Raw genomic sequence first — 12,857 nt, forward strand, 5'->3', positions numbered from 1 at the left:
ACACAACCTCGCAATAGCGGCAGTGCCGCGAAACGAAAGATATGCTCTTAAAACACTGAAGGATACTGTTCCGTGCCGTCACCGGGACCCCTGCCAATCATGCAGTCGGTGACAATATTGTCAGATTTCACTGCATGTTCAGATGACAGGTGTTATTGTAAAGGCTCCAAGACACTTTGCGATATGGGCCCGATTTCACCTGAATCCGGCAGATCGGGTCTGGAAATAGGTGGAAATCAGCCCAAATTGCATGCGAATGACATTCAATCCGATGCGCACTGAGTCGGAGGTCGGACGTGCTGCACTTCTGACCTCGAAGTTGGACTCTTCTCATGGCAGCAGGGAACGGGATCGCGTGCGACACATCACATGCAACAGGACCGCATGCAATGTATCCTAAATGTATGCTCAAGGGTGATCAGATGCGACTTCTCCCCTCAGAGAGGTCGCATAGTGTATGGGGGCCTTTAATGGCAGACGGGAGCGCAAATTGTTAACCAGATTGCTATTGTGCATATCGTTAGTGAAAATCGCATGTTGTGTACCCAGCTTCATTCTTCCCGAGTATCTCATTGTGTATATAAAAAACTTACACTACAGACTAAAATAGATGACTAATATTGGTGTTTGCACCATTTTATATCACTTCACTATTTTGATAATTGAAGCAGAACACACGCATTCAGGGCAGGGAAACGCACAGTTACACCACCTAGGTCCTTGGTGGCTAACCTTAACACTTCAGCTGTTGTTGAACTACACATCCCAGCATGCTCTGCATCAGATTTAGCATGGCCAATAGTAAAACTGAAGCAGAGCATGCTGGGATGTGTAGATCAACAGCTGGAGTGTCAAGGTTAGCCATCAAGGACCTAGAACGTATTCCCTTTAATGCTTTCAAATGCTTGACCACTTCCGTACAACTACATAAAAGTTGTGTTCTCTCCTTGAACCAGACCTATCAGTTCAAATGAAGGCCGCAGCTGCAGCTCACAGTGCTAAAGGACTTACTCCATTCAGTTTAGATCCTATAGTATACAGCATCTGTACCTCTGGAACATCCTTCCTTCATCTATCTGTTTCGAGTCCCACATGGCTCGGTACCATGCCCTCTGCATTACTCCCTGAGCACCTCTGCTCTGGCAGCATCAAAATCTGCTGCTCACTCTCTGCTATTGTCCAACATTAAATGACCCAGCGCTACCTAATAAAAAGCTAAATCCCCAGACTGCACAGCAGCTGGAAACAAGAACCTGGCTCCATCAGGCACTAAATCCACATTAACCATGCTAGGCATGCTGGGGTATAGAGACTGGCTCCACCTATCCTCTAGAATCCTAATCTAACGGCTTCTCATCACCTACAAAGCCTCCAGAAACGCTGTCCTTTCACAATACTGCCTCACAGAACCTCATCTCTGATCACCGCCATACCTTACTAGTACGCTCTCCAGCACCTTCTTATGAACACTGACCTGACTATGCACTTCCATGTGGAGCCATCTTGGTCATCCTGCTCCTCAATGTACATGCGGATGTTGTGATCCTGATCCAGTTGATACCAGTACATGAGGCCGTCCTTATCCCGCCCTACTGGCTGTAAACGCATGGCGTCAGCATCCTCTTCATTGATGGCGTTTTTAAACTTCAGATTGTCATCAAACTGACACTCACACAAATGCTGGAAGGAGAAGAGATTTAAGTATGGCGCCTCCAGCCTTCCCCCAGGGAGGTACAGCAAGCGTCCCAGGCTCCAAACACAGATTATTCCATCTCAGACTAGATAGATTAAGTCAGCATGAACATCTAATTCCACACCACCAAACGCTGCAGTTTATCCACTTTACCTAAATGTCCACCATACAAACCGTTACTGGATGTAACAGAGGACAACCATGTATCAAGGCATATGAGGACCTCTCCTTATCTTGAAGGTGGACATTATTTATTGATGGAAATAACTTTACCACTGTATACTATGTCACTCTACATGACAGCATGCTAGTCTCACACTCACAGCGGACTCAGGGCTAATAGGGAAAATCACTATTCATGAGTAAACAGCCAATCGAGACACTCATTCTGTGTATCAATATAAAATGAAGACAAATCATTTAATGTATTCTCCGTTCTGTGGTCAACATCAGCCAAACCTATGTGAATGAGGGTTCAAACTGTAACAAGAGTTACCTATCACTTACATAGAATGGTCCCATAGCTTTTAGGCTGTGTCTACACATTGCCTCTTAGCAGGATGCAGTTGAACAGGATCCAGCTTCTTGTACCTACACATGGGGCGGTATTCAATGAGCCTGATTCGCCATGTTTTTATGGCGAATTTGTGCTGTTTGGCGAATTTCTGACTAAAACGGTGAATCACCCTATTCAATGACCACATGGCGAATACATGTCAAGGTTTTTTTCACCATGATTCACCGAGTAGCAATCGCTATCTTTTTATGGTGAAGTGGAATGTGAACTTTTAAAATAAAGTGTTTTGTTTTTTACATTTGGTGTCAAAAAATCAGGAATTTTATTCTGAGGAGGGGCATGCTATTTTTATTCATGTGCTGTAAGCACATGAATATATATTTAATTTAAAAAAATATATATATATTTTTTTTTTACACAGCATCCAGCAGGGGGCGCCGGAGCCGAGCCGCTCATTACATATTCATATATTCACTGCACCCGATCGTTACGATCGTGTGTAGTGAATATACGCTCCCCTGCTGGCACCCCCGGGGGGCAGCATGTGCTGCCTGGCACCCGGGGAGCCCACCTACCCCCCACAAAGTTCTGGGGCAGGCAGAGAGACTACCATCTCTCTGCCTGGCACCGTCCTCAGGCTCCCTGCGGCAATCGCCGCAGGAGCTCATATTCGCCAGTCAGGGGCAGCGAGCCCCTGACACGTTGAATACCGGAGCCCGCCGGCTCCGGAACGTGGCGAATGTGCAGCGAATCCTAAAAAGGGATCTCAGGTATACCGCCCATTGCGTCTTAGCAGGATGCAGTTGAACAGGATCCAGCTTCTTAGATAGAATCCCTTTATTCGGCGTCTTAGCAGGATGCAGTTGAACAGGATCCAGCTTCTGGTGCCTACACATTGCGTCTCAGCAGGATGCAGTTGAACAGGATCCTGTTTAGCAGGATGCAGCTTCTTGTGTCTACACATTGCGTTTTAGCAAAAGGATATATATACACAAGCATGCTGCATCCTGCTAAAACGCAATGTGTAGTCACAGCCTAAAAGCTTTGGGCTGTGTAGACGCAACTTCATGTGTGTTATAAGTGGAACTCAAAATACAGCACCTTCTTCCTAGTATCTATATTGCTGCAGTTAGGAAAAGAGGGTATCTGATATCCACAGCGCACAAACAATCTCAGCCCAGGGTAATAACAAAAGAAAGCTTTCACCACAAATAGCTTTAAAAATACATAGCAAGAAACAAATTTAGGTATACCCACTGGCGAGACAGGAAACAACTTGCACTGGCGACAAGATGGGCAAAACTTAATATCTGAAACAACTCAGAGCACAAAAGACCATAGTGCAATAATGTAAATGAAATCCTATTGCTTTAATTTTCACAGGCCACTCACATGTGTGTTGTTAAAAAGAGCATGTAACATCTCATCACCATCAAACGGACCGGACACCGGGGACCACCTTATCTGAGGGACCACTGCTGATCCGTGTTCAACTGACCCATCTGGGTGATATGCTTTTAATCATTTTTAAATTGTGAGTGTATTAATAAATTGTACAAATCTTAGGAACAACAGGATTGCACTATTGCATTTTTCATTGAGCCCATCTAGGTCCCGAGCAGCTGCATCACATCGCTACCAGAGACCTGTTACATGCTCTTTTTAACAACACACATAAGTGGCCTGTGAAAATTAAAGCAATAGGATTTCATTTACATTATTGCACTATGGTCTTCTTTTGTGCTCTGAGTTGTTTCAGATATTAAGTTTTGACCATCTTGTCACCAGTGCAAGTCGTTTCCTGTCTCGCCAGTGGGTATACCTAAATTTGTTTCTTGCTATATATTGCTGCAGTGGCTAAACTGTGGCAAGTATGTGGCTTTTGGATGTAGTATCTTCCACATGGTCCACTATCAGCTTCTACCCAGCTCCAGACACAGATACTGGGGAAAATATCCCAACACACGTTGACAGACGTTCCAGTAATATTGCACCAAGGCCAGCTTTCACAGCGCATACATTACCTTCAGCAATCCCACTTTACACTCCACGCTCATCTCCTGGTACCCCTTCTTTTCCATCTCCCAGGCCCACGTGCTGTTGTAGTCCTGACAAATCTATACATACAGACACCAAACGGTCAGTCCTAGTCCTGATGAAGTTTGGAAATGCACAAAAACATTTTCATATACAGATTTAAGTAGAACTATTGGATATGGTGAACTTTGTATTGTGCCATAAGTTATGGTACTTAGTAGATACACCTCCACTATACAATGATTACATGGTCAGTATAATTACTATCACTGAAATACCCAAACTTACGTACAAAATTCCCCTCACTGCACTTGAACCGGAACCAAAGAGAATGGAGTTGGGGTGAGACCCCAAAAGCTAAATCCCATTACAAACATTTTCCTATCACCCTTAGTGTATACAATTCAGGATTACAAAACTGCGTCCCATACCTCACCCATTGGCTGGCAGCGATGTGAAGCAGCTAAAGGAGAAATAATAAAGCAACAGGACATAAATCCGGACACTGGTGTCAGAGGTGCTGTCTCCATATTGCACATGATGGCATACTGTGGTAATGTTCTATACACACAGAACGTAACACTGAGGCGGGGGCCATAGAGATGAGAGTCCAGGTTCCTCATACCATTGGTAGACCAGACATCACTGCTAGTAATGAATGGCACATGCTTACAATCTTTAGTAAGTAAGTTCTTACAGGCAGGGCCCTCCTCCCTCGTACTATCCATAACTGGATGACTCCAACAGCATTTACACGCCCAGAAATTGGGTACAGGGTCACAGAGTACTGCATAGACACCTTCAGGTAACTCACCACGGCATGCACCTGCTGGATTCAGTTGTCCAGCCTTTGCCCCCGCTTAGTTGTTAATGTAATACTTGGTGTGTGGTGCGTATGCTCTGATACACCTATTGTATAGTCCCTTACGCTACACAATGCTGCAGGTGTTACTTCTAATGCTTCATGCAAGGTAAGTGTCCCCCACAACTAGGCATCTCACACTGAGCACACTCAGTCACACACATCGTACCTTGACTAAGTATTTTTCCCATCTGTCAAATGTGACGGACTTCCCGATTTTTCTCATCAGCTTCAGGTGGAGCTCAACCAGTGCCTTGGATACTGCAATGAGAACAGGATGATAAACATGGTTTCCTAGATACAGAAGCGCCCAAGACCCAGAGCCAAGCCGCTAACGTGCAGAAAATAGGACTGCTGGCTCCTAACTCTTTGAAGCTCTTTATACTGCTGCCAACTGATGCAAATCTGCCATCACAGATAGATTGGGTCAGCTGGCACCATTCTGCGGAGTGGTTGCAAGATGTGTCACTAGTAAGCATGCAATAGATTGTGGATGTGCTGAATACCAATTGGTTAGAACCTCCTTGGTACACGGTAGAGTAGGCTAGACCTCTCCAGTCAGCGTGCTGCCAGTAGCTGTGTAACACACCAGGCGCACACAACAATGTACTGAAATCACACGTCGCTAATACATTGTCTGTCGCCAGAAGTCTACAAACTGAACTACAGAGTGTAACATCCTTTACCACAATTAGAGGAGGATGTTTACAAGAATAAATGTATTATATAGATTTTTTTTATATTGCTGGAAGAAAAATTATGTCATAACTAGTGGTTCCAGAACTGTGCTCCTATGCACCCTAGGGTACTGCGGGGCCCTTGCCTTGCCTTGGCGGACCAGGACTAAATCATATTACTTATGGCCCCTGTGTTCGTGGCAACTAATCATACAGCGTGAAGACAATCGTAGTGTTCACTCTAGGCTAAAACAGGGCACATCTGTCTTTGTTGCTGCTCAATGGAGCACTCGGGGGAAGCACGGCACGCCCCCAAAAGAAACGCCGGCGGGCCCGCCCACATTCGTGACATCGGCGGACGGGCCTTCCCACATTGAGGATGACGGGTAGGTAGAGTTTACGTAATGTAATTTTTGTTAACAACTTTATCTATAGAAAACTTTTATCCTACTGGTGACCGGAAAAAAATTCTGATAATATAGGGTGACGCGATTCAAGAAAATCTTTGGAACCACTGATCTAGACAGTACTTTTAGATCAGTATGTGAGAACAAAGGCTCAGTCAGGCAGACCGACCTAACCTGATGCCAGTGGCCTCCACATTTACATACTCTCATACAGCTGCCCATCTGTTTGGCAGAGTCTGTCGGCTAGGTGGTCCCAGCATATATACCCTAAATGAAAGATTCAGTACTGATCCTACTGTAATATCGATATACAGGTGCAAACATGGAATGCCTGGGCCACTGATCACTGGTTACATTCAGAGGACTGTGTGAGCATTACACAACCACCGGATCAATTTCTCCACTGCGCTGCTTAATGAAGGGAGGCTCAACCAGGCCTTTGTTCATTGGTAATTCAAGAACAGGGAATGCATAGGGTCAGGATAAAGGAGCAGAGAGCTACCATAGAGCTCACGTGGCTCATTGGGACCATGCATAAGATTAATATTTCCAAGATCTTTGTAGAATCACCATTTCTAGATCTGTCACAGGGGTGTGCCACGGACTGTGGCACTACGCATCCCAGCATGCTCCTGCCACCATTTGAGCATTTCCTGCCAGCAAATCCGTGGCAGAATATTTTGCGTAGAATTCCGCACACTAGTACTAAAGTAATTTGCATAGGAAATACATGTCTGTCTATGGGACCCCTAGCTAGAAATGTACTACACAATTCTTACTACAGAATACATCCTGAATTGCCCTCACACTTTTCGAAAATCTAAATTTTTCCATGTGGGATAACAAGGGTATAGATTTATAAGCTTGCGAGCAGGGCCCTCCTACCTTTATGTCTGTAAATAATCAGTGTGTTGTATCACTGTTTCCAGTTGTAAAGTGCAACGGAATCTGCTGCTCTATATATAAGACACTGTTCATAAGGGTTATAAAAAATAAACCTCAGGGAGTCGACTGAACAATGATCAGGAGATATCCTGGTGATAGGTTGACAGGGAATAGTTCGACACATAGACTAAAGGTCAACATGGACAAAAGATTTTTGTGATTGTTTTTCTTAAACGCCTTGTTCTCACTTCACAATCTGAGTGGGCATAGAGGGAGAATACAATCATGCGCCGATCACAGCGAGGCCCGATGCCTGGCGAACGCAGTGCACACTAATATGGTGTCCGTGACGTCAAATGTCACAGACAACAAAAACCTTTTTCCCGTTCCCTGTCGACCTAATAATCCACACCCCCATCAGGAGGATTGGACATATATAACAATTTCTAGATGTAAACTAAGCGGCATGTCCAATAAAAAAAAACCTTCAGGTAATGAATGATCTGTGCTTACCAATTAGCAGGGTTTACCCCGTGCACCAGGCCCCAAGGGAGCACTTCTCACAGGCTGAGGAGCTGCCAGGACCGGATTGGACGCATCATGAAGGAAAACCTGCCCTTTCTGCATTTTATGTGGAGTGTACAGCAAGGGGGGGAATACTGTATTGCTCTGAGCGGGACACCCAGGGGTTAACTCCGCACCTAACCTGGGTTGCCTTTTATATCATTGCCACTTCTGGCGATGCTTGTAGTTTGCGGGTGATTACATTTAGCTTCCTTTATCTGCATGCCCTTTTCTCGGGAGCTGTGAAATATACCTTGCTGCATGCACTGGAGAACTCTACACCTCCATACTGCTTGGCAGAAGCCTTGGATTTCACTCCTCATGTGGCATTGCAGGACTATAACATGTCCAACCCACCCATCCCTGAGAGCTGTTGCTAAGCTTTCTCCAAGGACTCTCACACCAGCCTAAATTACCGGGTTGGGTCCGGGAACTACCCGGGACTAGAGCTGGTGTGAAAAGGTTCCAGGAACCAATTCCCAGGTTAATTTGCCGGCAATTCATCCCGGCTAGGTAGCAGGGTTACTGGCTGGTGTGAAAGGTGCAGGGACATGTCCCTGCTTCCAGTGTTGCCTCTGCTAGTGCTGATTTTCTAGCAGGGCAACTTCCTGTTGTGGTGGACACTCACAGACACGCCCAGAGGCAGCATACAGCCTGCAGGGAGACACTGAGCATGTTCTGTGGCACCACAGGCCCCAGAAGTGCATTTTAACCCCTGAAAGCCTGCAATGTGTGCCATGTCTTGGACAAATGAGAGAGCTATTAATCATTAGAGGGGAAGATGCTTCCATAAGCCTTTAATTAGTTTTATACAAGTAAACAGAGGTTGAAACACAACAAATGTTTTGTGTCTTAATTATTAATAATCAATAATCTAATGTGAGCCTAAAAATGGCCATTTTCAATGCTATTCTCATAGAAATACAGGGTCATCCCGGGTTCAGTGTGAAATGTGCCGACCTGGGTTGTCACTGCTTCAAAAGCATGTATGAATGGGTCCCAACCCGGGAATGTCCCTGCTTGTCCCTGGAATTTAATTCCCGAGTAGGCCTCTGCATTTCTGGTGTGAAAGGGGTAAAAGATACAGTTAATGGGCCCGGAAAGAACTAATGGGACCTACACATGGGGCGATTTCAGGGCATTTTTTAAGCGATCCAACGAAATTGATGAGTAAATGCCCGTACATTGCTGCGTGTTGGGACCATAGCGATAGGGATGTGCGGCACCGCCCGGTGATTAATATGCAGCATGCTGAATAAATCTAGTTCATTGTTCATCCTGAAGAGCCCTGGCAGATCGCTCAGCACACACCGCTGACACATTGCTGTGCAGAGGTGTGTGTGTGCCAAGCGAGCCTGCTGAGCGCTCAGCAAATGTCCGCGTGTGTAGGCCCCATATGTAAGATAATTGACTTTAGATATTTTATATTTTTTTAAAAACTGAAGCAGATTGCAATGAATAAAAATAAAAAAATCATTTTTGTCCCATGAGACATACAACCCCCCAACTAAATTGTTTCTGGGGTAATTGGTCGACAGTCACTAGGTTAACACCTAAGATTGGTAAGCTTAGTGTCGACATGTACACGGTCGACACAATTTTCCTTTTTTTTTTTTTTGGTGTCTACGTTGACAAATGTCGACATGGACATGGTATAAGTGTACCGCATCCCCTCACATGACTCGCCATGCTTCGGGCACACTATTTTCTCCCTCTATGCCCACTTGGATAGTAAAGTATGAACCAAGTGGGGTCTAAAAGAAAAAACAACAAAATGAAAAAGTGGTGACAACTTTTTGAGTGTAGGCCATGTACATGTTGAACCTTCAGCTTGTGTTGACCTCCTGTCATTGTTGACCTATGATATGTCGACCATTCTTAGGTGTCGACCTAGTCACTGTCTACCAATAGTGGTCGACCTAGTGATTGCCTGCCAGCTATTGTAAAACTACAGATCCCATCATGCCTTGCCACAGTTTTGCTATTCGGGAAGGCTAAAACTATTGCAAAGCATTCTGGGATGTGTAGTTTCCCAACAGCTGGCGGGCCACAGTTTGGACTTGCCTTCTCTATATCATGCTAGAACATACACCATTAGAGGTTCTGCCACTGGGAGAGTCATGACAGCAGGTTATTGTGGGCTCAGCCAATCACCATGAATCCTATGTTATAGATCAGGCGCACACAGCTCATTGGCATTGATTTATAGGAAGACATCTGAAAGGTATCACTGTGACATACCACAACAGCGTGACGAGTCATTGTCAGCTCCTACTGGTGACTATTCCCCCCCCCCCCCCCCCCCCCCCAAATAATCTGGTTACTGAATTTATCTGTAACTTACAAGTGTCCTGAAAGAGGGGAAATGAGACGGTGGGATATTTACCAACTGGTGGTTTGTCAAAATCTGATAGTTTCAAATTGGCAACTGGAATCAATGTTCAAATGAATCTAGCTCCCATCTAAAGTGCCCAGGAGTTAAGGTGCCCATACACAGAGCGATGATCGCACCCATTATGGGCTGGATCACAACGCATGTGTTTTGCATGTGACGCATGCGATGCGATCCACAGGCAGTACAAAAAGTATGTGCAGCACATTCCCGCATTGCACCGTGTATGGGCACCTTAATTCAATTTATTTGCGTGACCAGCCCTGATTCTGCACCATGGATTTCTGCTCACAACACAGTGTATGCTAGGGCTCTTGGGCTGACCGCGAGGCATGCCATAACGGCAGCTTACCCAGCACTTAGCACGGGAGATGCTTCTTAACGCAGCTAATCTCAGGCAATCAGACAAAAAAAAAAACCACCCATCACTGGAAGTAATTGAATAGCTCCCGGCCACATACCATAGGAGCTGAATTCCCAACCAATAACTAAATCGCCTCCTAAGAATCCAGTGTCCTCCTACGTATTTTGCTGCAATGTACGTATTCTCTCGCATATACTTCTAATGGATGTTGCCTAGTGCGCTGCTTCATTGCACAGTTTCAGCAATTATGGTAAATTAAACTCTCCAAATTACCCTAAGCCATGTTCCCTTCCATAAAGAATTCCAAGAGACTAATATTACATGTGCAATTCAATGCAATTGTCGCAATCTGGCAACTAGAACACACATTTAGCCCACTGACAAAAAAAATTCCAGCGAAACCCTCAGAGAATCAAGGTGAATCTTGTCGGCCATTGTAATCCGCAGATTGTGTACAGTTGGCTATCAGCGCAATGCCTGCGGCACATCACTTTGAATTGAATTTTAATTCAAATCCCCCTATAGTGGGCAATTCAGAGTGACGCACTGGTGCAATATTCTGGTACACACATTCTTTAACATTTCTTTACACAACTCTATGTAATGTGAGGAAAGCTAACGGCGTTACATCCATGCAGAGAGCCTTCGCGGACAGGTGAGTTACCGCCATTGTGCAAAACTATAGCTATTTGGGTGAAGAATAATGCATAACTGTATGACTGCAGGAACAGGTAAAAGTCATTTTTAGCTCATTTATGATATTTGATAAACAGGTCCGGTCATGTGACCACGCATAATAACTGCATTGACTTTAAGAAACCTTGTTTGAATTGAACCCTTTACATCCAATGCTACCATATAGAAAAGGGATGACAACAGAACCTCACTTCCTTAACAGCTTATGACAATTGCCTTATTTTAAATGGTAGCTGGAAAGTGACAATTTATTTTTTTCATTTACATTTTTCAATAAACCTTCCACAAAGAGTTGTCTTATGGGTGATACACATTGACCGATATATTGTGGGTTTGTCGGCAGGTGTATACCAGCGATGTGTTTAAACATCATTCACAGACCTATCACGTCTGCCCTGCAACACAGCTTAAAGGTCCATACATACTGGGCTATTATGCCCAGTGTGCATGGACAGCGATGACTAGGGATGGCAATCGATCATCAATGATTCGAAAACATTGATGGTTTATGACCGATGTTGAATAGTTTAGCCATCGATGGGGGAGAACCAGATGGTGTCCCACCATCGATGTCAAGCTTAAACAAATACTTTTGTTTTCCTGGGACATGGAGTATAGCTCCGCCCAGGACACCCGTGAAGCCACGCCCCCATATTCTGATTGGCCCACAGGCCAATCAGTCAGAGAAAAGTGATGACCATCTATATGTAAAAACATTGATAGTTATGATGAGTTAGATTGCATAGTTATGTACCATCGATGGTCAGTTGCACTCGATGGCAAAGGCAATGATGACCGCTATATGTCAGGCAGCTTCTACAACATATATGTCAGGTGTGTGCCCAGCCTTAACCTAATTATTCTGCTACAGGAACTACACAATGTTTAGTGTGTAACCAGCTTTAGCTGCTGGTTATTTATAAACAAATACAAAATCTATTTACTATTTAACAAAATAAATCACATTGTAGCAATATTGAAAACTTTGTTTCACTTCTTGTTATTTGTAGACTATAAAAAGCTTAAAAGCAGCAAAGGCCACCAAGCAGACCCTCGCTCACAGACTGGGTGGCCATAACAAAGCCACAGACAGTCACTTATCTAGGGATCATGCCAGGTTGGCATAGCCAATCAGTCTGTACATATTGCCTATAATGACTACCCATGGAGACCTCAGACCAGAAGCTAGAGAAAGGGGGCCAGCCAGCTACACGCAGCTGAGTTAGTAAAGAGGCGACGGGTCCACTACAATGCTGGAGTGCGGTGCTCAGGGAAACACGATCAATCAGAGTTGGGATAGAAGGATATGAAAAGGATTATGACGCATAGATCAGCCAGACAGAATGGTCGGTCAGGAGCACACAATCAAGGGATGAGAGGCACAAGTCATTCAGAGCTGAAAGGATTGATAAGATGGTGGGTGGCAAAGTCAGGAATAGAAGATTGTCCCTATATGAAGGGGTAAAATATAATTATGTCAGAGGGAAGCACAGTCAGAGAAAGGGGGGTATAGGGAATATGAAGTTGTCAGAGGGCGGCACAGTCAGGCATAGGGGGCTATAGGCAATATGAAGTTGTCAGAGGGAGTCACAGTCAGGCATATGGGCTATAAAGATGAAGTTGTCAGAGGGAGTCACAGTGAGGCATAGGGAAGACGAAGTTGTCAGAGGGAGAAACAGTCAGGCACAGGGGCTATAAAGATGAAGTTGTCAGAGGGAGTCACAGTCAGGCATAGGGGCTATAAAGATTAAGTTGTTAGAGGG

The 12,857-nt window shown here is 44.8% G+C and overlaps 1 protein-coding gene across 3 annotated transcripts in view; it reads right to left on the reverse strand.

The window, feature by feature from the left end:
• The window catches only part of RSF1 (remodeling and spacing factor 1), a 42,513-nt gene that overhangs the window by 27,435 nt on the left and 2,221 nt on the right, over positions 1-12,857 (reverse strand). For all 3 annotated transcript variants that reach the window (XM_083170206.1, XM_083170205.1, XM_083170204.1), the window contains exons 2-4: positions 5,279-5,370; positions 4,235-4,327; positions 1,475-1,680 (exon numbers count right to left, since the gene is read on the reverse strand). In XM_083170206.1, the coding sequence (XP_083026332.1) occupies positions 1,475-1,680; positions 4,235-4,327; positions 5,279-5,370 (391 nt within the window). The remainder of the gene's footprint in view (positions 1-1,474; positions 1,681-4,234; positions 4,328-5,278; positions 5,371-12,857) is intronic.

This window comes from Crinia signifera, chromosome 2 (assembly GCF_055691185.1).
Source record: "Crinia signifera chromosome 2, ASM5569118v1, whole genome shotgun sequence".
NCBI classification, from domain to species: Eukaryota; Metazoa; Chordata; class Amphibia; order Anura; family Myobatrachidae; genus Crinia; species Crinia signifera.